Here is a 27,609-nt window from a genome sequence, read left to right on the forward strand (position 1 = left end):
AGCAGAGCTGTGATTGGTTGCTGTGGACAAATCACTTCACTTTTTCTCTCATGCAGTTTGATAAATCTGGGCCTATATGTTTTCAGTTTTGTAAAAACTGAGGAAAAAAACACTACGTGACTAAGATCTTTGAATAACCCTTAGTTATCTGGCAGTATTTGCTGATAAATATTTAAAGTGTATGACATGTTATAGAGGGAGCAAAGTCCATGCCTATAAGGTTTTCTTTACCTTCAGAATTAAAATGTTAGCAAATCCTCATTGTATTTTAAGAAGTAGAAGTGTTCATTTTAAAGTTATCCTTCTTTTCTTTGATCTGAAATTTTTAGCACAAAAACAACTATTGCCTTTCTGTGCATAAGGTTTATGTGCGTGACTACAGTGAATGTAGTACATGTCTTTACAATTTCCTTTCTGGGAGGGGTTGTGCTCAGTGTAGTAGGAAGTCACAGGAGGCCTTATTAAGGAGCTAGTTCTCAAGAACTAGTCAAGGAGTCTTCATGGATCTCAGCACAGCTCTTTTTCTGGGGCTGATCCTCCTAGTGTGTTTACTATGGAAGATGCGTCGTCCCAAAGGTTTCCCTCCTGGACCTACGCCTCTGCCTGTGTTTGGGAACTTGCTGCAGATGGACTTCTCAAATCCCCTGGAGGGACTGAAGAAAGTAAGTAGAGAATACAAAGTAAGAGGGTTGTATACACAAGTACAGTTACCCCCTGATCTACGATGGCCCCGACATATGACCATTTCAACATACGATGGCCTCTCAGAGGCCATCGCATGTTGAAGGCAGCATCAACATACGATGCTTTTGTATGTCGGGGCCATCGCATAAACGGCTATCCAGCAGCGCAGACTGCTTCAGCTGCCACCGGATATCCGTTTACGATGCCCCGTGTGGTCCGCTGACGATCACTCACCTGTCCTCTGGGCTCCGTAGCATACTCCTCGGGATCCCCTGCATTGCCGGCGCTCTCCATCGTCGTCATCACATCTCTGCGCACGCCATCCCGACATCCAATAGGAGCGGCGTGTGTAGTGACGTGATGGCGGCGACGGAGAGCGACGTTCCCAGGCAGCAGAGACCTTCCCGGAGCGTCGGGGACACCCCGGGTCGCGGCGACAGTGATGGAGGGCGACATCCAGGGCAGCGGTGATGGTCCGGAGCGGCAGGGACACGTGATTATAACCTCCAATACCAGTGGTCTTCAACCTGCGGACCTCCAGATGTTGCAAAACTACAACTCCCAGCATGTCCGGACAGCCGTTGGCTGTCCAGGCATGCTGGGAGTTGTAGTTTTGCAACATTTGGAGGTCTGCAGGTTTGAGACCACTGTCCTATACTTTACATTGCACGGATCCCTCAACATACGATGGTTTCAACAAACAATGGTTCTTTTGGAACGGATTACCATCGTATGTTGAGGGACCATTGCAGAGTGTTTTTTCTCTTTTAAATTTCCTTTAGACATTGGAGGAATTTATTTTTGTATGTAAAGTATATGTTAGCTCAAAATTTTTAGTCTCTAAATTTGTTGCTGTTACTTTTTTTGTGACATATATTGCAACTTTGCAACTTTTTATGTGGACGATTTTCTCAAAGTGTAGGTGTGTCAAAATCAAGTGGATTTTCTGCAGTGGTCGTAAATGTATCTTGTGCGACTTCTGGTGAAAAACTCTTTATTTGTTGCAAATCTACGACAACCCAGACCCAGATTGCAAAACTGGCTGTGGAAAGCATTTGTAAAAAGTCGCAAAAAATAGGTACAAAAAAGTAACTGCAATAAATTTTGAGACAAATTTTGATAAAAAAAATAAAGTCGACATATAATAATTAAAGGGGTTATCCAGGAAAAAAACTTTTTTTTATATATATCACTGGCTCCAGAAAGTTAAACAGATTTGTAAATTACTTCTATTAAAACATCTTAATCCTTTTAGTACTTATGATCTGCTGAAGTTGAGTTGCTCTTTTCTGTCTAAGTGCTCTCTGATGACACCTGTCTCAGGAACTGTCCAGAGTAGAAGCAAATCCCCATAGCAAATCTCTTCTACTCTGTGCAGTTCCCAAGACAAGCAGAGATGTTATCAGAGAGCACTGTTGCCGGACAGAAAAGAACAACTCAACTTCAGCAGCTGATAATTATTGGAAGGATTAAGATTTTTAACAGAAGTAATTTACAAATCTGTTCAACTTTCTGGAGCCAGTTGATATAAAAAAAAAGTTTTTTCCTGGAATACCCCTTTAATTCCGACACATTTAAAGGACAACTGTAGTGGTACAGTTTTATATATGCCCGTGCCCGGGCCTCAAAAATAAACAAAATAAACTCATAAATACCTTCCTACGAGCCCCCGTTGGTCCGGCACAGGCCTCACGGTCCGGCAGTGCTGACATCATTCCACTTCCTGGGGACGGGGACGCCGCAGAGCCATCGGCGTATCACTGGCCGTAGCGATGTCCTGCCCTGGCTGGTGATAGGCTGAGCCCACTGTCATGTAAGAAGTCGGCCAGAGCTCCTTACATGACTGTCGGCTCAGCCTATCACCGGCCGGGGTGGGACATCGCTATGGCAGGTGATACGCTCTGCGGCGTCCCCATTCCCAGGAAGTGGAATGACGTCAGCACTGCTGGACCATGAGACCTGTGCCGGACCAACGGGGGCTCGTAGGAAGGTATGTATAAGTTTATTTTGTTTATTTTTGAGGCCCGGGCATGGGCATATATGAAACTGTACCACTACAGTTGTCCTTTAAAGGAGTTCTCCAACTGAAATATTTTATCCCCCAATGTGCCCGGGGTGTAAAACTATACATAATAAACTTTCAATTACCTGCCTACGATCCCCCGTTGTTCCGATATTGCCGCCCGTGCTCCGGTCCCTGTCAGCTTCCTCTTCCTGCGGGTCGGTGACTTCACTCTGCGCTCAGCCTATCAGCGGCCGCGACGGGACATTGCTGCGGCCGCTGATAGGCTGAGCGCAGAGTGAAGTCACCGACCCGCAGGAAGTTGAAGAGACCGGGATCGGAGAACGGGATGGCGATATCGGAACAACGGGGGATCGTAGGCAGGTAAGTGAAAGTTTATTATGTATAGTTTTACAGCCCGGGCACAGCGGGGGTTAAAAGTTTTAGCTTAGAGAACTCCTTTAATTAATGTCCCACACATTTAGTAACCCCTGGGTAACCATTGGTAACCAAGTGATATTTGTTCCAGTATACCAAAAACTACCACAAAAAAAAAGAACTACAAGAAAAATGCACATGGGACTGCAGTGATACACAAAATAAAACTTTTATTAATGTAGACACATGACAAAATCATACAAGTGCATAAAAAAGATGAAAACAGCTACTGAAAGAGGAGCTCATGTGGTGTTCCAGGGCAATATGACCTCATACAGATATTAAACAATGTATAACACAGATGACGGGATAAGGCTACATTATATAGGCATCATATAGTAGTTAGAAAGTGCTAAAATTGTGATGGCACTAGAATCCAAACTGTGGCTTTTACCCCTTAAGGACTCAGGGTTTTTCATTTTTTTACTTTCGTTATTTCCTCCTTACTTTTTAAAAATCATAACCCTTTCAATTTTCCACCTAAAATTCCATATTATGGCTTATTTTTTGCGTCACCAATTCTACTTTGCATTGGGGGCTTTCGTTTCTACACAGTGCATATTTCGGTAAAAATGACACCTTATCATTATTCTGTAGGTCCATACGGTTAAAATGATACCCTACTTATATAGGTTTGATTTTGTCGCACTTCTGGAAAAAATCATAACTACATGCAAGAAAATTTATACGTTTAAAAATGTAATCTTCTGACCCCTATAACTTTTTAATTTTTCCACATACAGGGCGGTATGAGGACTCATTTTTTGCGCCGTGATCTGAAGTTTTTATTAATGGTATAAAAAGTGACCAAAAATAAGCTTTTTTGGACTTTGAAATTTTTTTGCACGTACGCCATTGACCGTGCGGTTTAATTAATGATATATTTTTATAGTTCGGACATTTACGCACGCGGCGATACCACATATGTTTATTTTTTTTTATTTACACTGTTTTATTTATTTTTTTATGGGGAAAGGGGGGTGATTCAAATTTTTATTAGGGAAGGGGTTAAATGACCTTTATTAACACTTTTGTTTTACTTTTTTTTTGCAGTGTTATAGCTCCCATAGGGACCTATAACACTGCACACACTGATCTCTCATGCTGATCACTGGCGTGTATTAACACACCTGTGATCAGTGTTATCGGCGCTTGACTGCTCCTGCCTGGATCTCAGGCACGGAGCAGTCATTCGTCGATCGGACACCGAGGAGGCAGGTAAGGGCCCTCCCGGTGTCCTGTAAGCTGTTCGAGACGCCGCGATTTCACCGTGGCGGTCCCAAGCAGCTGGGATACTTTCACTTCAGATGCGGCGGTCAGCTTTGATCGCCGCGTCTGAAGGGTTAATACAGGGCATCACCGCGATCGGTGATGTCCTGTATTAGCCGCGGGTCCCGGCCGTTGATAGCCGCCGGGACCGACACCCGATATGACCCCGGGACACCGCGTGACCTCGCGGCATATCGCGGGAGCTGGCGGAGGACGTAAATATACGTCATGCGTTGTTAAGGGGTTAAGAGAACATAAAGTACATAGTGCAAACAGTAGTACATCACTAAAATTTTCAAATTTTCTCCAGATTTCATCCTGTATGATGATCCAAATAAAGTGTTATTTTTATTTGTCATATTCCTATTGGTAATACTGTATATATTTTTTTTATCTATAATGCTAAGGAACGTTTTTGTAGATGTGGATTAAAGTAAAATTGACTGAATTTGAAATGACTCATTTGGTATACGTATGCCTGGTTACTGACCTAATACATCAAACATTTATATTCCTTTGCCAGTTTTCCAAAGAATATGGTCCTGTGTACAGTATCTACCTGGGATTTACTCCAGCTGTAGTTGTCCGAGGTCTTAAAGACCTTAAAGAAGTTCTTGTGACTAAGGGTGTTGAATTTGCAGACAGGCCTGAGCACAGGATTTCCCAAGTCATCTCTCGTTCTAAAGGTAAATGTGGACTGGTCCTACCTTAAGTGGTATATCTGGAAAGTTTAGACTGGCCCGGAATGGTGATAATGGTTAAAGTGGTACTCTAGTGGAATTTTTTTTTTTTTTTTTTTTATCAACTGGTGCCAGAAAGTTGAACAGATTTGTAAATTACTTCTATTTGAAAATCTTAATAATTCCAGTACTTATCAGCTGCTCTATGCTCCACAAGAAGTTATTTTCTTTTTGAATTTAATTTCTGTCTGACCACAGTGCTCTCTGCTGACACCTCTGTCCATGTCAGGAAATGTCCAGAGTAGGAGCAAATACCCATAGCAAACCTCTCCTGCTCTTGACAGTTCCTAAAATGGACAGAGGTGTCAGCAGAGAGTACTGTGGTCAGACAGAAAGGAAACTTCCTGTGGAGCATACAGCAGCTTATAAATACTGCAAGGATTAAGATTTTTAAAAAGAAGTAATTTACAAATCTGTTTAACTTTCTGGCACAAGTTAATAAAAAAAAAATGTTTTCCAATGGAGTAACCCTTTAAAAGGGTATTCCCTCTCATGAATTGATGGCATATCTATGATATGCTAGAACTTCATGATTGGTGGGGAAAGAAGGAGGAAGAAGGCACAAAACTGATTTAGCACTGTGGCCCCTACAGTCTCTCCCTGCACAGCGATGTAGTTGCTGCAGTTCCTTTTGTAGGCAGGTGCACTGTGGGAAAAATCATCAATAAAGAGACCGGGGGCCCTAATGGCATTTACAGCTCATATGTCATAACTTCACGAGAAGGAAATGCTCCTTTTGGATAGGGTCACACATAAAGTATCCGCTGCGTATTTTACGCTGTGGATCTGCCGGTGACCCTACCCATAGTGTGCCTCCAGCTGTTTTCTATACTACTACTGATTGTTTCAGAAACATGTAGAAAATCCTGCTGACTGATAGTTTGGGCATGTTTATCATCTGTTTACCTCTATTACTATTACTATTTGTGTTTCTTTAAAGCTTAGTGTAGACAGTTTCTGCATTTTGTCTGCACTTTTTTTGTGATATAAATTTACAAAAATATAATATTAAACCAATGAATTTAATTCACACAACTATCTTTATGTGATCTTTATGTGATCCATAATTTTTTGTGTTTGTAGTATAAAAATATGTTTTTTTTGCTAAACGTAATACAGTGGTCCTTCAAGTTACAATATTCATTGGTTACAGTATGACCATTGTATGTTGAAACCATTGTATGTTGAGACCAGAACTCTATGTAAACCTGGTAATTGGTTCTGAAGCCACCAAAATGTAATCCGAAAATATGAAAAAGTGAGGATTAAAGAAAAATAAGTAGATAACTAATATAGATAAAAGTCCTTACATATAAAAGTAAGAAAGATCTGCTGGGAGCTGTAATCACTGTCTATGTAGCGGACAGGAGCTTCTTCAGGGTCCTGTACAGAACACACAATGTCCTAAAAAAGTCAAATGGAGCCGCCCTTATCTGGTGTCCAAAGGAGCAGCTAACTGTGGCACAGGTAAAGAGTACAGAACATGTAGTACCACTCTGTACTATAGGGAGGCGCTACCAGACAGGAATTCAGTGCATACACTTCAGTAATACAGGGGTTTTACCAGTGAATGCCCATTCTGATTGGTCAGTTCTTCCAACCATTTACATGTTTTGCAGATCTGGACTGTCTGTAGCATTGTATGTTGAGTCTGGTTTCAAGTTACAATAGTCCAGAAAAGACCATTGTATGTTGAAACTATTGTATGTTGAAGCCATTGTAAGTTGAGGGATCACTGTACATTTTATAACAAAGTCCTGAGATAAGGCTGTCAGCACCACTCCACTCCCTCTTGTATTACTCAGGCTCAGGATTTTAACCCTGCAGGTCTGTGCGCTCTGTAGATCCTTTGGTGCCTGTGTCTGAAGTGCAGTATGCGCATATAAATACTTAGAAGTAAACAGATGACACGGCACCCGAACCTCTACTTCAAACTTGCTGCTTTATTGCCTGGCAAGGCGTACAATGAGAATGCACTACACCAACAATGCAGTTGTTTCACGCCACAAGGACGCTATATCAAGGAATGCTGGAAAGGGGAGGGTGTTCCAACCACTTAACCCTTAGTGCATGCTTCAGACTTACTATCTTACATAAACAAAAGTAATACACATAACTAATTGCAAGGGAGAAATCGCACATTCACAATAATTAAAGAGACACAGACAATAAGAACATGCATCATTGCAAATATGAAGATAAATCATTCCTATCATTTAATCTTGGTATACCAGTAGCTCCCGTCTGGAGAATCCATCTGGCTATCAAGGTTGCTGTCTGTATTATGGATCCGCTGTAAACCCCAAAAACGCACTCCAGTTACTTCCTCTCCATGATGTTCATTCATATGTAAAATAAATTGAGGGGATCCCTTTCCAGTACGTAATGAGTAGAAGTGTTCTCTTATCCTATTGAAAAGTGGGCAATGGTTTTGCCAATGTAGAATTTCTTACAGGGACAAATTAATGCGTAAACTATGAAATCTGATCTGCACGTAATAAAATCAGTGACCATGTGTGTGATCGGACCAAATTTTATAGTTAAGTCACGTTGCAGCCAGTTCACATTGGACGTGGATAAACAGCTTTTCACTACTTCATCCAGCAGGTTTCGTGTTCTCAAAACAAGACCAGCGGGCGTTGTTTTGTGAGGTCAATTAGATCCCCATCAGCCTGTAAAAGATGCCAGTTTTTGTTTATGGCCTGTTTCACTAACTCTGCTGCTGGGCTAAATTCAAAGGAAAAAAATTGTTCGTTTCAGATTCTCTTTCCTTTTTGATCTGCTACTGGAAAAAATTAAATCCCTGCGTTCCTGTTTCCTGGCCCCATCAAATGCCTGTTGTATGGACATCTCAGGGTATCCACGAGCTCTTATCCATTGGGGCGCAAGATTGCTTTAAAAAAAGGCATTATCTGAATTGTTTCTCCTTAAGGAATTGTCCGTAGGGGAGGGCTCTGGTCACATGTGGAGGGTGATAACTAGTATATTTCAGCAATGCATTAGTGGCTGTTGGTTTTTCATACCCTTTCACATTAATATCTCCATTTTCTAGGATCAGCTCGATATCCAAAAACTGGACCCTATCCCCTCCAAAATTGACTGTGAACTGCATATTAATTTTGTTCTTATTAATGTAAAGTCAAAGTCAGAGAATTGATTTTTAGTGCCTGTCCAAACTATCAGGACGTCATCTATGAACCTGGTCCAGTGCCTGATATATTTGTCGAATTGGTTACCAGGTCCATAGATGACATGCTCCTCTCACATTGCCAAGAAGATGATAGAAAGGGTTGGTGCCATGGACGTGCCCTTGGCCTTGCCTGTCCGTTGAGCATACCATTGGTCCCCAAAGCAAAAGGCATTGTGGTCCAATAAGAATTTCACAACTTCGCAAATAAAACATCACCCATCTTTACCTATCCAGCTAGGACAGCATCCCCATGGCGTATGCGAGTGTAAAGCCCCACAACATCAATTGTGGCTACGCTACACTCCCCCTGCCAGTCTATGCTATACACACTCTTCAGTAAGGCTTTAGTGTCTGCTAAATTGGACGGGACAGAGTTCAACAAGGGTCTCAGGAACTGGGACAGAGGTTCAGTGACTGACCCGCAGCCAGACACAATGGGTCTGCCTGGCGGGTCCCTGAAACCCTTGTGGATTTTAGGGAGATTATACCAGTTTGGCTTTGCTTGTCGCTTGGGGAACAATTTTTCTGCTAAATGATCAGAAATGACACCATATTCTACCCCCTTCCGCAATAATGTTTGCAGACGGCTCTGATACAGTGCTGTAGGGTCCTTGTTTAGTTTTTCGTATGTCAATGAATCGGATAGTTGGCGCATAGCTTCCCGAATAAATGATGACCTGTCCATCACCACTATATTCCCCCCTTTGTCAGCGAGCTTCACAGTTATTTGATTATTATTTTTTAACTACTTCAATGCAGATTTCTCCTCAGTGGATAAATTATCACTAACTGTAGGATAAATGAGGCTCTTGACATATTTAATTACACTGTTATAGAAGTGGTCCAAACTGGAGCCCGGTGACAAAGGGGGAAAATAGCTGGACTTCACACCTCCCATGAACTTAGATGTCCCCTCCTCCTCCTGATGGGGATCTAATTGACCTCACAAAACAACTACCGCTGGTCTCACCTTAGGGATGAAGTAGTGAAAAGCTGCTTATCCACGCCCCATGTGAACTGGCTGCAACGTGACTTGCCAAAAGGCAACTAACGTTGCCAACACTGCTCATGTTGAACACATCTAGACACATCTCGATATATAAAATTAGGTCCGATCACACACATGGTCAGTGATTTTATTACGTGCAGATCAGATTTCATAGTTTACGCATTAATTTGTCCCTGTAAGAAATACTACATTTGCAAAACCATTGCCCACTTTTCAATAGGATAAGAGAACACTTCTACTCATTACGTACTGGAAAGGGATCCCCTCAACTTATTTTACATATGAATGAACACCATGGAGGGGAAGTAACTGGAGAGCATTTTTTGGGTTTACAGCGGATCCATAACACAGACAGCAACCTTGATAGACATACAAGATTGCTGCAAGCAAAAGCCAGATGGATTCTCCAGATGGGAGCTACTGGTATACTACGATTAAATGATAGGAATGATTTATCTTCATTTTTGTAATCATGCATGTTCTTATTGTCTGTGTCTCTTTAAAGGGGTTCCCCGGTGCTTAAACATCTTATCCCCTATCCAAAGGATAGGGGATAAGATGCCTGATCGCAGGAGTCCCGCAGCATGCGGCACCCCGTTTGTAATCAGTGCCCGGAGCGTGTTCTCTCCAGGACTGATTACCGGCGACGGCAGGGCCGGCGGCGTGTGACGTCACGCCTCCGCCCCCGTGTGTCATCACGCTCCGCCCCTCAATGCAAGCCACCGGGAGGGGGCGTGATAGCTATCACACCCCCTCCAGTAGGTTTGCATTGAGAGGCGGAGCGTGACGTCACGCGGGGGCGTGACGTCACGCGCCGCCCGCCCTGCGGTCGACCATAATCAGACCCGGAGCGAACACGCTCCGGGCACTGATTACAAACAGGGTGCCGCGTGCATGATCCCAGGGGTCCCCAGCTGCGGGAATCCCGCGATTAGGCATCTGATCCCCTATCCTTTGGATAGGGGATAAGATGTTTAAGCACAGGAGTACCCATTTAATTATTGTGAATGTGCGATTTCTCCCTTACAATTACTTATGTGTATTACTTTTGTTTATGTGAGAAACAATATAAGAATTTATAAAAAAAAAAAACAGCAGCGCTCATCCAGATTTATACAGTTAAAACCGATCAAAGTCAAAGGTTGACTTACCTGGTGCGATGGAGGGTCACCATATATTATAGGCGGCTCTCCACAACACCGTCAGCCAGGTAAGCGTATCATAAGTTACTCTTTTCTCTTCTTAAATAAGATCCCCAAACTTTGAGGAGGGCGCAGCTCCAATATCCCCGAATAGCATATAGCACCCGGGCTCAGTACATGTGAAGAGAAAAAAAAAAAACTGTGCTGACGCTCAAGAGATATCACTTAGTTAGGTACAATAGGAGGACTCAGGATGTATACTTGATATTACTCACTCCTCATGGGGGGAACAAAAACCTTAATACTTGGTACCCCCCTCCACGTCCACTTTTGTTTATGTAAGATTGTAAGTCCGAAGCGTACACTAAGGGTTAAGTGATTGGCACACCCTCCCCTTCCCAGCATACCTTGATAAAGCGTCCTTGTGGCGTGAAACAACTGCATTGTTGGTGTAGTGCATCCTCATTGTACGCCTTGCCAGAGGCAATAAAGCAGCAAGTTTGAAGTATAGGTTCGGGTGCCGTGTCATCTGTTTTCTTCTAAGTATTAATACATTTTATCCCTTTATCCAGGGCTGGTTGTGGCCCCCTATGGACGAGGATGGAAGGAGCACAGACGCTTTACTCTGTCTACATTACGGAACTTTGGCCTAGGTAAAAAGTCTATGGAGGAGAGAATTTGTGAGGAGAGCGTATACCTCATTGAGGAATTAAAGAAAAATAAAGGTAAGCCTGATCTACCATGTATGTCTAATAGAAAGCATTTTTGATCAACCAGTTTCGCTGATTTAATACAGAAACATTTAAATCAAGGTGTGCATCAAGGCTATATGTGTAAAATGAGACACAACTAATAAATAAAGAATATTGTGACCTTTACTCTCAGCTATCCTTAGTAATTGAGGATATGCAGGGAATGTTTAGAACTTACCTAATAGGAGAATATAGAGTAGATGGTGAACAATCCTTCTGGAACATAAAGATAATGGATAAAAATCATCGCCGTTTTACCTTCAGTATTTGCAGAGGGTACACAGCAGTAAACAGTCCTTAACACCTCCCAGGTTACTGCTACGAGGGTTACTAGAGAGGAGCTGCCGTTTCTATGTATCAGTTACTAAATAACCCTGATTTAGGAATTGATTTTCTTAGTTAGCAGTGCTGGACTCAGCGGTCTGGTCTTTCCCTGGATTCTTATTAGTTCCTAAAGTGATAGCCTAGCTTGTTCCTTGACTCTGTCAGGATGACTAAGACTTGTGGGACTTCTGTAGCCCCACTCCAATATTGTACTCACTGAAGCAGGGTCTTCTCAGGCGTGTAGCTTAGAAAACTTTTAAATACTTTAGCACAGGATCCCACACTAACACTGGTCCTGCTGAGATGAGTTCTTGCTGGTCAATCCAAGTGGTGATCCCCTGACATCCAATCAGTCTGCTTAACCAGATCTGGACCTAGAGGCAAGCAATGTCTGGCTTTCCTTGTGGGCAATTAGTCTCCTAAATGTTCCCTTGACTTTATAGTGCAATTATCAATAACCCGTTGGGGAGAGACCCCTAGGGGAAAAAGCCCTATTGCTAGGGACTCAATAAAATATAACTTTTATTGTTATGCATTAAAACCTTTATAATAGAACACATGTGGAAAGTTAAAACTATCAGTAATCTCTCTAATACAGTGACCCCCCGACCTACGATGGCCCCGACATATGATCAAATCAACATACGATGGCCTCTCAGAGGCCATCGCATGTCGATGTCAGCATCGACATACGATGCTTTTCTATGTCGGGGCCATCGCATTAAGTGCTATCCGGCAGCGCAAAATGCTTAAGCTGCTGCCGGATAGCAGCTTAATGTTCCCCGTGTGGTGCGGTAAGTATTACTTACCCCTCCACGATGCTCCGGGGGCCCTCTGGGTCAAGCGCTGATCTTACGGTGTCTTCTCGGCCCTCTCCAATACTCTGCTGCGCACGGCATCCAATAGGAATGGCGTACGCAGCGGCGTAATGACGTCGCTACGCAGGCCCAGTAAGGCCTTGCGGAAGACAGTGGAGGACCGGAGAAGACCAGGAGAGGACCAGAGAAGACAGCAGAGGACCGTAGAAGACCAGGAGAGCCCAGCGGAGGCCCGGGGTCACCATCGCGAGCGGCGGGGACACCATCGCGAGCGGCGGAGACAGGTGAGTACAGCTTCCTATACTTTACATTGCACAAATCCCTCAACATACGATGGATTCGACAAATGATGGCTCTTTTGGAACCAATTACCATCGTATGTTGAGGGACCACTGTATTAATGACTCTTATTGCTCACAAACCCTTGACAAAGCAAGCGCTCTGTTGAAACGTCGGGGAGGCTGGTGATCGTTTTTAGACAGTGATCTCTCTATGCTTTAACTGTATACAGTGCCTTGCAAAAGTATTCACTCCCTTTACTTTTTTCGTATTTTGGTGCCTCACAACCTGGAATTAATATGGATTGTTTGACGATTTTGATCATTTCATTTACAGAACATTTACAGAACATACCCACAACTTTAAAGATTTTTTATTTATTTATTTATTGTGAAGCAAACAACTAATAGGACAGAATAACAGAAAAAGTCAATGTGCATAACTATTCACCCCCCTAAAGTCAATACTTTGTAGAGTAACCTTTTGCGGCAATCACAGCTCCAAGTCGCTTTGGATAAGTCTCTATGAGCTTACCACATCTTTCCACTGGGATTTTTGCCCATTCCTCCTAGCAAAACTGCTCCAGCTCCTTCAAGTTGGATGGTTTGCGCTTGTGAACAGCAATCTTTAAGTCTGACCAAAGATTTTCCACTGGATTGAGATCTGGGCTTTGACTAGGCCATTCCAACACATTTACATGTTTCCCCTTATACCACTCAAGTGTTGCTTTAGCAGTGTGTTTGGGGTCAATGTCCTGCTGGAAGGTGACCCTCCATCCTAGCCTCAAATCATGCACAGATTGGTATAGGTTTTGCTCAAGAATATCCCTGTATTTAGCACCATCCATCTTTCCCTCAACTCTGACCAGTTTCCCAGTCCCGGCTGCTGGATGATATTCTTTGGGTGATGTGATGTGTTGGGTTTGCGTCAGACATAGCGTTTTCTTTAGTCTCATCAGACCAGAGCACCTTCACACCTTCATGCATTTTGGGAGTTTCCCACATGCCTTTTCGCAAACTCACAACGTGCCTTTTTGTTTTTAGCTGAAAGTAATGGCTTTCTTCTGGCCATAAAGCCCAACTCTATTGAGCGTACGACTTATTAGCCATCCTATGTACAGATACTCCAGTCTCTGCTGTTGAACTCTGTAGCTCCTCCAGGGTTACCTTAGCTCTTTGTGCTGCCTCTCTGATAAATGCCCTACTTGCTCGGTCCATGGATTTTTGTGGGTGGCCGTCTCTTGGCAGGTTTGCTGTTGTGCCATGTTCTTTCCATTTGGTTATTATAGATTTAATGGTGCTCCTTGGGATCATCAAAGACTTGGATATATTTTTGTTATAACCTAACCCTGACTTGTACTTCTCAACAACATTGTCCCTTACTTTTTTGGAGAGTTCCTTGGTCTTCATGGCAGTGTTTGGTTACTGATGCCTCTTGCTTAGGTGTTGCAGGCTCTGGGGCCTTTCGAAAAAGGTGTGTATATGTAATGACAGATCATGTGACACTTAGATTGCACACCGGTGGACATCATTTCACTTATTATGTGACTTCTGAAGGTAATTGGTTGCACCAGAGCTTTTTATAGGCTTCCTAACAAAGGGGGTGAATACATATCCACATGCCAATTTTCTGTTTTCTATTTCTAAACAATAGTTGTATTTATATAGTTTTCTCATTTCACTTCACCAACTTTGACTATTGTGTTCTGATCCATCATATAAAAATAAAAGAAGTCAAGGGGGTGAATACTTTTGCAAGGCATATATCTATATCTATCTATCTATCTATCTATCTATATCTATATCTATCTATATCTATATCTATATCTATATATATATATATATATATATATATATATATATATATACACATACACAAAATATACATATAGGAGGAAGCTAGAGGACACCGTGCTAAGACAGAGGATGGTGTAAGAGACCTCCACTCAGGTGACAAGTGTAACTACCGTACCAACTATTTTGATATCCATAAGAGCTGGAAATAACAGCCACTTTGAAGTCATTAATATTAGAGAGATCACTGATAGTTTTAACTTTCCACGTGTGTTCTATTAAAGGTTTTAATGCATAACAATAAAAGTTATATTTTAGTGAATCTCTAGAAAGTGTTATTGATAATTGGATTATTACTCTGGGACTCATATGGGATGAGTTGTCACATGATTGACTTTATAGTGGACAACCTGTTATCGTAGAAGAGGCTAAGTTACAGTCAGCATGGTTTCTCTCTTAACACCAACCTCAGGAACCTGACTCACATGTACTGACATATTTTTGGGCTCTTAAAGGGGAATTAACTCTTTTGTGTAACCTCTGCAGCACACGTGTTACCTTGAAGCGTCAGCTTAACTGGGAAATAAATATACAAAATTGGAAATGCAATACTAGGTTCTATACTGATGTTTATAATTGCTGAAATACATAAAGTCCACTGGCAACCAAAGTAATCACTTTAAAACGAATATACCTTTAAATATGCCGACATACAACATATAAGTAGTGACCAACACCATGGCGAATCCGTCCTTGCCCTCCCTCACCAGAGAAAAGTAGGAAAATAAACCTGATCAACCAGTCCAGACAAGGACTATATTCAGCTATCCAGAAACACCGATAACATACACAAGTAGTAACAGTCTGGTGGACCAACAAAACCAATAAATATGTCCTTAGACAAAAAAAAAATGGGCAAGATTGTATTTAATATAGTGTATGCCGAAAGACATAGAGAAAATGAAATGCTTATACTATAATGAGGTCCCCTATATGCCATGGTCACAGGGTGGCGGCTGGGTGCAGGTTGGGGGGAATCCCTGGCGGGATGTGGTCACAAATCCAACTTGCTGTATCAGCCCTTCACGGGGGTGTAGAAAGTATTTCTCGCAGACAATATACTGTGAAAACTTTATATTTACCAAAGTATAGATTATACAATATCAATTATACAGATAGCTGGGTGCTCAGGACAACGCGTTTAGAGAGGGGATTCCTCTCTTCATCAGGTCCGCTATCTTATTGTGAAGTGAAAGTATTTATACAGTGGAGGGGACTTCGATCTTTTCAAATTTTGGCGGGTTTGCGAGGTCACTGGGGGCTGGTCCATGACGTGACCTCTAGAAGGGGTTACTGTATTTTCACTAGGTTGTACCTAGAACATTACCAAATTTTGCCCATAGGAATTAATGGGCCATTGTGGTCTATGGCTAAGTTCGTTGAACATCACTGTAAGGCCCCTTTCACACTATAAAATTTAATCCGTAATGAACGTCCATCATAAAAATCTTGAAAATTGGCCGTTAAACAGCCTTTAGAAAATCCTAATAGTGCACGCACTATTTCTTTCGTTCATTCGCCCGTCACAAAATAACGACCGTTATTAATAACGGGCAATAACGGGTTAAAACGGCTATTAGAAAAATCTCATAGACTATAATGGGATTTTTTAACGGCCATTTAACGGACGATTTCCAGTGTTTTTATAACGGGCGTTTATAACGGAGGTACTTTTATAGTGTGAAAGCAGCCCAAGTTAAGCAACTCAGTGCTTGGCCGGGCTGTGGATGGATGATGGGTGGTGTAAAGTATTTTAAATAATCTCAGGTATAACTTTAACAGCTAAGGTCAATAGGTTAAAGGAGTACTCTGGGGCAGAGTATTCCTACTCCGTCCTGCCCGGGCTGCAAAAAATGAAAATAAACCATCTCTCATCTTCCTGGGTTCCCGCGGAGCACCACTACAGCTGATCGGTCCTCCGGTCCATCTTCTTCATACTTCCGTGTGTAACGAAGCGTCACATGGCGCTCAGCCTATCGCCGGCCACCGCAATGTTCAGCCTTGGCCCATAATAGGCTGAGTGCCATGTGACGCTTCGTTCACACGGAAGTATGAAGAAGATGGACCGGAGGACCGATCAGCTGTAGTGGCGCTCCGCGGGAATCCAGGAAGGTGAGAGATGGTTTATTTTCATTTTTTTTGCAGCCCGGGCAGGACGGAGCAGGAATACTCTGCCCCAGAGTACTCCTTTAAGTAGATAATGGCAATGGGAAGTTATTAATGTGGTTTGTGGTTAAACTAATTAAGTTTGTGGTCACATTAGAATGAGAGTTGAGCGAACGTACAGTAAATTGGCTCGTAGCGAACCTCGCAGCTCGGCTGTTGATTACTTTAGTCTGCATAAATTAGTTCAGCTTTCCAAGGGCTCCAGTTGCCTGGAAAAGTTGGATTCCTAGGAGACCTAAGACTGTCATCCAAGACTTTTCGAGGCAACCAGAACCCTTGGAAAGCTGAACTAACTTATGCAGACTAAAGTAATCAAGGGCCGAGCCACAAGGTTCCCTACGAGACAATTTACTGTAAGTTTGCTCAACTCTTATTAGAAAGTTTGTTGTTTTATTAGAACATTCGCTTAATTATGATTGACAGTGAAGAGGAAAAGTTATAAAGCTTGTAATGGCTAGAACCAGCCAGTAGATGTCAGTATTGTAATAACTCTGGTTTCTGTGTAGATAGTGAGCTGGAAAAAAGTGTGTGGTTGGTTGGAGTGGATAATGATTTTTATGGCTGATTACTGTGAAACATTTATCCTTTTTGGTGATGGTGGTGGGGGTGGGAAAAGGGGCCAAGTTATTTTGGAAGGATTGAGGGGGGGGGGATGCAGAGCTAGGAGTGAATGGTATCAGTTGGGGACGTTACATTATGAGTTCAGTTGCATCGTTAAAGGGGTACTCCAGTGGAAAACCTATTTTCTTTAAATCAACTGGTGCCAGAAAGTTAAACAGATTTCTAAATCACTTCTATTAAAAAATCTTAATTCTTCCAGTACTTTTTAGGAGGTATATACTAAAGAGAAATCCAAAAGAGAAATGCATTCCTCTGATGTCATGACCACAGTGCTCTCTGCTGACCTCTGCTGTCCAGAGTAGGAAAACATCCCCATAGCAAACATATGCTGCTCTGGACAGTTCCTAAAATGGACAGCAGAGGTCAGCAGAGAGCACTGTGGTCATGACATCAGAGGAAATGCATTTCTCTTTTGGATTTCTCTTTAGTATACAGCCCCTAAAAAGTACTGGAAGGATTAAGATTTTTTTAATAGAAGTGATTTACAAATCTGTTTAACTTTCTGGCACCAGTTGATTTAAAAAAGAGAAGTTTTCCATGGGAGTACCCCTTTAAGACCTTGGGATTGGAGCGTCCCCAGGCGATAGATCCAGTACATCTCCCGTTTTTTCAGAGCTGTATACTCTATCTATCGTTTCTGTGTGCTGAGATGTGGTCTATGGGGCATATGGTGATGGGATTGATCATATCAGGATGTTTTTCATGGAATTGCTTTGATAGGCTGTGAAGGGGGAATTTGCGTTTGATGTTGTTCCTGTGTTGGTTGAGTCGGAGGTGTAGTTCTTGGGTGGTTCTTCCCACGTATTGTAGGTTGCAGATGCAGGTGATTAAGTAAATGACGAAGTTGGATTTGCAGTTTAGGGAAAATTTTATGTTGAAGATTTCCTTGGTTGCTTTGTTGGAGAAGGTTTTTGGGTTGTGGTTTATGGTGGTGCAGCATAGGCATCTTTTTGTTCCACATCTGAATGCTCCTTTTCTTTTTGTTTGAGGTTGTATTCTGGTTTGTATGGCATCTTAGCTTGCTTGGAGCTAGTATGTTTTTTAATGTGGGTGTTCGTCTGTAAGTGATGCCTGCTTTTTTTGGGGAGGGCTTGTTTTAGTATTGGGTCGGATTGGGGTATGTGTCAGTGTTTTTGGAGGACAGATCAGATTGAATTGTGAGAGGAATTGTAGGTAGTGATGAAATTAAGTTTGATTGTTTTTTTGGTGTCAGGGTTTTCAGAATTTTCTTTTTTATTTTGGGGATTTAAAAAGGGAATCCCCTCTCGAAACACGTTGTCCTGAGTACTCAGCTATCTGTGTAACTGATATTGTATATTGTACAATCTATACTTTGGTGAATTAAACGTTTTCACAGTATGCTGTCTGCGGGAACTACTTTCTACACCCTGGTGAAGGGCTGATACCGCAAGTCGGATTTGGGACCACCCCCTGCCAGGGATTCCCGCAACCTGCACCCAGCTGCTTTCCTGACTGCTGCCAGCGGTGCCGACGATCGGCGGCTCCCGGACCGTGCCGCAACCTACACAAAGCGACTCCCAGTGTTGTGCCTGCCAATAGCAAAACTGGTTAAGGTGAGCGTTTTTTTTTTTTTTTTTTGTGTTATTCCTTCACATGCATCTACTTTAAAAAAGTTAAACTGTACTATCTGAGTGCCGTCTCTGTCTCACTTTTCTTTACACCCCCTGTTCCAGGGTCACTGGGTAGGGATAGGGGTGGGGAAAAGGAGAAGAGCCAAAGGGGACCTTGATGTCCCTGCACTATACTAACGCTATAGCCTATATCTAGGTTGAATTATCATCCTAAAATTTAAGTGGGAGAACTTGCACAATTGGTGGCTGACTAAATACTTTTTTGCCCCACTGTATATATTTTGGCATACACTATATTGAAGGTAATGCTGCCCATTTTTTAGTCTAAGGACATATTTGTTGGTTTTGCTGGTCTATCAGACTGTTACCACTTGTGTTTGTTATTGTTTTTTGTGGATAGCTAACAGAAAAAGTATTGTCCTGGGTCTGTCATCCTAGTTTCATAATTGTAAGCGCTGCGGAATCTGTAGGCGCTATATAAATAAAATGATTATTATTATTATTTCCTATAGGGATAAAGATGGCATGGCCAGTGTTGTTGGTCACTACTTACAGTATATGTGGTTTGTTGGTATATTTAAAGATATATTGGTTTTAAGGTATATTTGAGTCAGGGAATATTTTTTCCTCTGTTATGAAGCAATTGGCATCTGCCTCATAGGGTTTTTTCCCCCAAACTTGATGGACACTGGTCTTTTTTTAACCTTATGAACTATGTAACTATATGTAAATATGTAACTTTGTAATAAATAGAGGTTACATTTTAGTCTGCAAGCTGTGAGTACTCTGTACTGTTGTTTTTCAGACTCTCTCTATGATCCACATTATGTACTTGAAAATGCTGTATCCAACATAATTTGTTCCATTGTGTTTGGGAGACGCTATGATTATGATGACTCAACATTTCGAGATATTCTTACTCTTGTGCGTGAAAACATGAAGATGGCAACACAGTTCTGGGCGCAGGTATGAAAATGTCACAACTCACACATTAGTAAAAAAATATACATATTCTCAAAATGGTTAATATGAGGGCATCAAATCATGCATTATGGAAGGAAACAAAAAAGTAGCATTGTTGGCTACCTGTAGGCTTGGGCAAGCCCATAATGTTACCCTGAATTAATTATCAAATCTTAATTTCTTGTTTTAGCTCTACAATGCATTTGGATTTGTCAGGTATCTTCCCTTACCACATCAGAAGATGTTCAGAAATGTAAAAACTGTCTTTGGGTTTCTTGAGAAGGTTCTGGAGGAGCACAAGAGAACCAGAGTACCTGAGCAACCAAGAGACTACATAGACTGCTATTTAGATGAAATGGGCAAGGTAAATCCATATATATATATATATATATATATATATATATATATATATATATATATATATCTGTATATTCCAGCATAACTTCCAAACGGCTTGAGATATTTCAATTAAACTTGGTATGCATCTCAAATACAAATACAGTAGAGTTTAGGGATGTTCAAATACTGAGTAGAACAGTAGAGTCAGGACAGTTAAATAATACTTTGGACAGGAGATATACCAGGAGTCCCATGCAAGTCTAGGGGACTTTCTTTCGGGCTGCAGAGATTGTCCAGGGGTTTTAAACATCCTGCCACCAGACGAACATGATGGTAAAGTATGATTTAACTGTTCCGCAGGCAGATGCAAGAGAGTAGTTAGTGCAAAAAAAGGGAAAGGAGACAAAGCATGCAGTGAGAGAAGATTTATTGCAGGCTGAAAAAAAAGTTAGGAAAAGAAGACATCAGTGAGGGAGCAATGGGAGGGCATGGCAGCGCTTCTGCAGTGAGAAGTGTAGGAAGGATGAGCAGTCTATCACTGCTGGGGCTTCAAGTGATTGGGAACCACAATCCCAGCTTTCCCAGTCTTTAAAAGAGCATTGCTTTTCCTCTCCCACAAAGTTTATGTAGGAAGATCAGGCAATGCTGGGCACTCAGCTTGTATGTGAGATATGGTAAAATCAGTATTGTATCAGGTAATGTAGTCAGGTTATGTATCTATATTTCAACAGAGAATTATAATATCATCCTACAATTTGTGTTGTACTTAGGAGCATGAAGATGACAACAGGTCAACCTTTGACAATGAAAATCTGTTTACATGTGTGGCAGATCTTTTTGTGGCAGGCACAGAGACCACATCTGCAAGTCTGGACTGGTGTCTTCTTTATATGATGCTGTATCCAGATATTCAAGGTAAAAGTCAGAAATAATATTTTTTTAAGAATCTGTTGATGTGTTCTATATTTTTCTGTATCATCCTTGATTTTCCTAATTTTATGCTAGAAAAGTGTAGAGAAGAAATAGACAAGATTCGAGGAACAAGAGACCATCTTGACTACGAGGACAGAGTGCATATGCCATACACACAGGCTGTTTTACAAGAAGTCCAACGATTTGCCTCAGTAGTAGCACTGGGAGTTGCTCATTCACCTATAAAAGATGTACAATTAAAAGGCTACACTATTCCAAAAGTGAGTAAAATATATATTTTTAAAGCATAAATTACATAGGTGATGTATCCAGACATAGTATTGGGATTTCAGAATGGTATGTATTCTCTTGCTGTTGTCGTATTAAATGTTTTAAATGAAAACAAACAAAAATCTACAGGAGTAGAAACAATATGGGAGAGCAGCAAGAAGTTTAAAATACAAGTAAATAACCACTCAAATAGCAGCCTGGTAAAGCAGGTCACAATCCTTGTTAACATCACAAGAGTCTAGAGTATATAAAAAGAAAGAAAGGTTAACTTAAATGAGAGTAATAATCAGTGCTTCTCGCTAGGTAGGGAGGAGATCTTAGGGGAGGAACAAAGAATAAAGGGAAGAACATTTCTAACCTAAAGGAGCCAGAGCAAGGAAAGAAAGAAAACCAAGTAAGTCATGCACCATCAGCGGGAAGAAAAGACACCACAGTATCAAGTACTATGTGTAACAACCTGGGGTGGAGAAGAGTGGTGGGTGGAGAAGAGTGGTAGGACCGAGAGAACATAAGTACTCTGGTGAGTCAAGGAAATCCAGCCACGGCTACCAGACGGCCAAGTAACATTGCAAATAACCATATGTATCAGCCAACAATTCTTCCATCTGCTTCAAACAAAGAATTTTATCATGCCAGTCTGATAAATAGGGTGGCTCGGCTGCTTTCTATCGCCTCGGCACAATAGTTTTTGCCACCATTAACAGAAAGTTGGCCAGCGTCCTTCTTGAAGATCTACGGCTAACAGTGAGCATAGAACATAAAAGGGCAGAGAGGTCATTAAGATTCTCGACTGATGAGATAAAACATATAAGAGAAATAACTTCAATCCAAAATCCCTGTCGAGAAGTACAGGGCCACCGTATGTGAGACATTGTGCATTCAAAGCACTCCAACAGAGATCAAAGAAGGTAGGAAAAATCCTGTGCGGTATCACAGGAACCCTATAAACAATAAGCAATAGTTTAAAGTGTGTCTTATGAGTTTTACAGGAGATTGTAAGCCAAAAAGGACCATGCCGCAGTATAAGGCGGCAAGATTTCCGAACATCGTAGATCAGGGATACTGATACTAATCTACTGAGGAAGTTCACAGCCAATAGGAGTATAACGCATGTGAGATGCAGGGTAGTGGACACAGTGGGTATGGAAGCTCTGGAGTTGCATGTATTCCAAATATGTGGATAGAGTAGGAAGTTGTGTCGGTATAAGTAAAGAGCCATCAAGAAAATTTGAAATAGAGAGAAGGGGAATACCAGACAGAGCCAAAAAAAAAAAAAGAGATGGAGGTCAGGAGGAAAAAGAGGATTCCATAAATTTGATCTGTGTGGCATAAGTGGAGATAACCACCACCGCCAGCTCATGCGTAACAAAAAACATACACTCCCAGTTCACTCTCTGCGGCAGAAATTTTTTGGGTATTCCAATGTTTCTAGAACCTGGAATGGAATAAATCCAGAGTGTATGTCAGTGCAGAGGCCAGATAATAAAACAGACAATCTGGGAGCACTGGATCACTACCCAAGTTGGCTTATGAGCCCACACAAAGGTGCAAAAAAGTTTTTCCAGGCAGTTTTTAGGCAGAAAAATAGGAGCCTTTTGAAATAAATGAAGGAGTCGGGGAAGAGCATTCATCTTTAAGATGTTAATCCGGCCAACCAGGAAAAGTCCTTATTGTTCTATGTGGACAAATTCAGTTTTAACACCAGTAAATGGAAGAAAAGAAGAGGGAATTAATCACATAACTATGAAAAAGGTAATACAGACCCCTAAATATTTCATAGAGTGCTATTAGGATGTGAACACCGGAGCAACCGCTGACAGCAACCTCTGATATTCAACACTTCACTTTTTAACATATTGATTTTATGATTATTAAACTAAAAATAAACATCAAGGGCCCTCAGTAACGCAGGGATAGAGCTGCACAGAAAGAAAAGAAAAAGAAGTAGACAGTTGGCAAATGCCAAGCACTTGTGATGCTGAGGGCTCTATTTGAATCTTTGTATGGTTAGATCAGCGATCAAAAGGTGTTCCATACAGAGTACGTATAACAGAGGGGACAAACGCCATGTGGCATTATGAATTTGTGTTGGGGACGATAAGGTCCCATTTACTTTAATTTGGGCCTGGGTGTTGTGATACAGGGCTTTATTTTGCTGTAACATCAAAGGACTAAACCCTATCTGGGCCAGAGTACTCTCAAAGAAACCCAGTCCTTATGGTCAAAGGCCTTTTCTGCATCAATTGACAATTAAATGAGGGGCTCACAGCAACCTTACAAAGCCTGCCTGATCAGTGTAGACTAGGGACTTCAAAAATCCCACCAAATTCTTAGCTACCAATTTAGCATATAATGTAGCTTCAAATCTACATTCAGGTAGGGGACTTGTTGGTGACTAGTACATTGCGTCAGGTCCTTCCCTTCCTTCAGAATGTGCGTGATATGAGCTGACAAAAAAGAGGACAGGAAGTAGGAAGACTCCAAGACACTATTAAGATCAGTACAAAGTAGAGGAGGAAATGTCTTCTTCAGGGTCATATATTTAATTTAGCCAAATATGCCTGAGGGAAGATGAGAGATGGCATCAGGAATGATCTGGGTAAGGCGGTGTTAGCTATATAATAAGATAAGGACAGATCAGGTAAGGAAGGTGGAGGGAGGGAAAAGGAAGAGGGCAAGTTATAAAGACAAGTATTATAATTCTCAAAGGCTCTGAGTATGTCTTTGGTAAAATCTAGTACCCTATGGAGTAAGAATTGAAGGAATATAATTTAGCTCATGTGTCTTGAAGGGCTCTAGCAAGGAGAAATAAAATGCCTTCTCATATTCAAGACAAGATCCATGATGGATCAGGACACCTCTCAAAACATACTTCACAGCTTCTCACTTCCCACTATTGATAGAGGTAGGATGAGTAGCTTGATCACTCTCAAAATGAGCAATCACAGTTAAAAGATCAGAGGGTGAGATTTATCAAAACTTGTACAGAGGAAAACTTGCCCAGTTGACCATAGCAACCAATCAGATCCCCTCTTTCATTTTGCGCAGGCCCTTTTAAAAATGAAAGAAGCAATCTGATTGGTTGCTATGGGCAACTTGGAAACTTTTCCTCTGCATGGGTTTTGATAAAGCTCCCCTAGTGTCTCCATATCAGGGAAGTGGGAATTAAAGAGGAAAGGGCAGGTACTTGGGGTTTTCAGTGCCCTATGTACATGTTTATATCAATATAGGTGTAAGGGGGTTGAGTCGCCTCCAGAAGGACGTCAACAGGAATGTTATTACCCCTGTTGCAATTCAGTGTCATCAAGGTGATGATGAGCAACAGAGCATTGCAGGGCCTGAACAGTGGGTAGGACAGATGCATTGAAAGACTTTTGGTCTCTAATATGTGCCTGCAGAATATAAATGTCTTCCTTAACAGGCTGAAGGTCCTTGGAGAACCTAGTTTATGCTTCTCTCTGCTTCCATCTCCCCACCAAGGGCTGGAAAAAGTTGAAAAGAGGTACATTTGTGGTGACCCAGTACTGAATACCATATCCTGCCCATCCTCTCAGGCAGCTGTTACCTTCAGTGTCTGTCTTGGGCCCACTACTCAGGACTCAATATATTATATTGTTATGCCATTGTTGTTGTTCTAGTATTTTCTATGTTACTGTTTCTTTAAGTCTTTTAGCAGGGAAGGTGCAGAGGGAATCAGGGGACCTGTCTACTCCAATGGGAATCCTCCAAATTGCCCTGTATATAATGTAGGGGGGAGGAGATGCCCAGTTTAGTTCCAGCCAGAGTTGTGAGCTGACCTCCTGAAGTACAATGTGGAGAAAGTCATAGAGAAGTGTGAGGTGATCTGAGGAGGCCTCAAGCTAATCAGAAGTGTAAACCTGCAGCCAAACATCCTCTAAGGAAAATCCCCTATGCTCTGGTTAATGTCAAAGCCTAGTGGTAAGCACTAAAATCTGGGGAAGAAAGTCAATAGTCTTTAGTCAGTCAGTCTGCAGCACCAAAGTAAGCATGGGCTGCCGTCACAAGTCAGTAGCTAAACAGCACAGCACAAACAACTACAAGTCCCAGCAAGACAATAGGCTTCCAAGGTTTACTCTGCACATCCCTTTGCACCTATCTATGCTGTAAAGGAATTACCATCTATCCTGCCTCAGTAAAGACAGTTATCCATAACCTTGTATCAGAGTATTTATTGCCCTGTGCCTGGCCCAGGAGAAGCTGTCTCAAAAACCTGGACCGTGTACAGGCTAACGGTGCCCTCGCATCACAAAAAGGTTACTTTCAAGTTATCCACCCCGTGGCACCACACAGTTTTACTGGAGGGTGAGGGTGATATTGCAATATTGTCTAGGTCTTGTTCTACTCATAAGGGCAGATAAATCCCTTGCTTGCATGCAGGTGGGCTCAGATTAGATGTACCGTATTATACGACTTGTATACTTGCTTATTTATTCAGGAATAAATATTTTATTTCTCAATTTTTGTTTATCTCAACAGGGAATAACAATTATCACAGATTTGTCCTCGTTGCATTACGATGAAAGTCAATGGAAGTATCCATATGAGTTTAATCCTGAGAACTTTCTGAACAAGGACGGAGAGCTTAAGAAAGTAGATTCTTTTCTACCATTCTCTGCAGGTAATAAAGGGCAAAATAAATTTAAAAAAATGGTTGGTTCATGCATAATGTTCAAAGAAGGCCCCTTTAATTATATTCAAGTGGAGGCCATCAATGTCATCATCACCAACTATGAGGTCATCACTATGTCACCATCGTTAACTATGAGGTCATCACCATCGCTATCTATGAAGTCATTATTAAGTCATAATCGTCAACTATATAAAGTCAGGTAGGTTCCACTATAAGTCTGTGGAACCCATCTCCTGCAATCAGTCAGATTGTGCAACAAGTCAGGGAGTGAAGCACACAGCAAGGGTTTCACCCAGCTATATCTAACGTCTGTACTAGATGTCCAATGTTTATTTATATGAGAGTAACACCATTTTTCTGCATAACATACAGTACAGTAGATATTGTAAGGGTGGAGTTAAGTGCATTTATATGTTGGCTACACATTATTGGTTCTTTGCTGTCTTTTAATAATTTATTTTCCCACCAGGGCCCCGGGTTTGTCTTGGAGAGAATCTTGCTCGCATGGAGATTTTCCTATTCTTCACTAGCATGCTGACACACTTTGAATTCCAACTGCCAGACCCAAAGTCTCCTCCAAGCATCACTCCACTTTTTGGGATATCTCAGACTCCTAAACGGTTCAAAACTAAACTTGTACAACGCGTATAGATGAGATGTTGTGATGGCAAATGTGTGTTACAATATGTATCCCTTGTGGCACTTGAGCATTAACTTTGAGAATACCTTCAAAAGCCAATAAATTGCTTGTTTAGTGTTTTTTGTTTAGTTGAGCATGGATCAAATCTAGTCATTGAGAATTGCAATTCAGTATCTTTATCTAAATACAGCCACAATTTATGGATGATTTCTACTCCTACTTTGTGTTATTTTTATTACTTATATAGTAACCAGAAGTTGCATTATCATTAGAGTATGGAACACCTTTAGAAGAGGGAACATATAGAGCATCCATTGTCTAAAGATAAGAAAAACAAAAACTATTGAAATCAACAACCATAAGTGACCATGGTGTGACCGTGACATCACGAGCCTCCACCCCGCATCGCCAGACATCCGGCATGGAGCGAAGTTCGCTCCATGCATCGGATGTCAGCAGCGAGACCCCCGCAATCAGATATCTTATCCCCTATCCTTTTGATAGGTGATAAGATGTCTAGGGACGGAGTACCCCTTTAAAGGGTACCTCTCATCAAAAAAACTTTTGATATATTATAGATTAATGTATGCAGAATAACTTCACAATTGCATGTTATTAAAAAATATGCTTCTTTCTATTTCATTTTCCACTTTGAAGAAATGACCACTAGGGGTCTCCCTACCAGTCCTGGCAGCAAGCATTTCAGACTCATGCTGGAGTCCTAAACACTACGAGCTGCCAGTCTGCTTTGTTCACAAAGGAGAACACTCAGAGCTGCCAGCCTGCTTTGTTCACAGCCTGTTTGGCTGTGAACAAAGCAGGCTGGCAGCTCTGAGTGTTTAGGACTCCAGCATGAGTCAGAAATGCTTGCTGACAGGACTGATCGGGAAAAATACAATAGAAAGAAGCATATTTTTCATTAACATGCTATTGG

At 41.6% G+C, this 27,609-nt stretch overlaps 1 protein-coding gene across 1 annotated transcript; it reads left to right on the forward strand.

Annotated features, from left to right (window-relative positions):
* Positions 1-27,290, forward strand: LOC130276702 (cytochrome P450 2J4-like). The gene is made up of 9 exons (XM_056526416.1): positions 1-662; positions 4,917-5,079; positions 11,047-11,199; positions 19,685-19,845; positions 20,033-20,206; positions 20,952-21,096; positions 21,187-21,374; positions 25,882-26,023; positions 26,505-27,290. The coding sequence occupies exons 1-9, from the start codon at positions 501-503 to the stop codon at positions 26,684-26,686; spliced, it is 1,470 nt and encodes a 489-aa protein (XP_056382391.1). The 5' UTR covers positions 1-500; the 3' UTR covers positions 26,687-27,290.
* Positions 27,291-27,609: the final 319 nt, after the last annotated feature.

Source organism: Hyla sarda, chromosome 6 (assembly GCF_029499605.1).
Source record: "Hyla sarda isolate aHylSar1 chromosome 6, aHylSar1.hap1, whole genome shotgun sequence".
Classification (NCBI taxonomy): Eukaryota; Metazoa; Chordata; class Amphibia; order Anura; family Hylidae; genus Hyla; species Hyla sarda.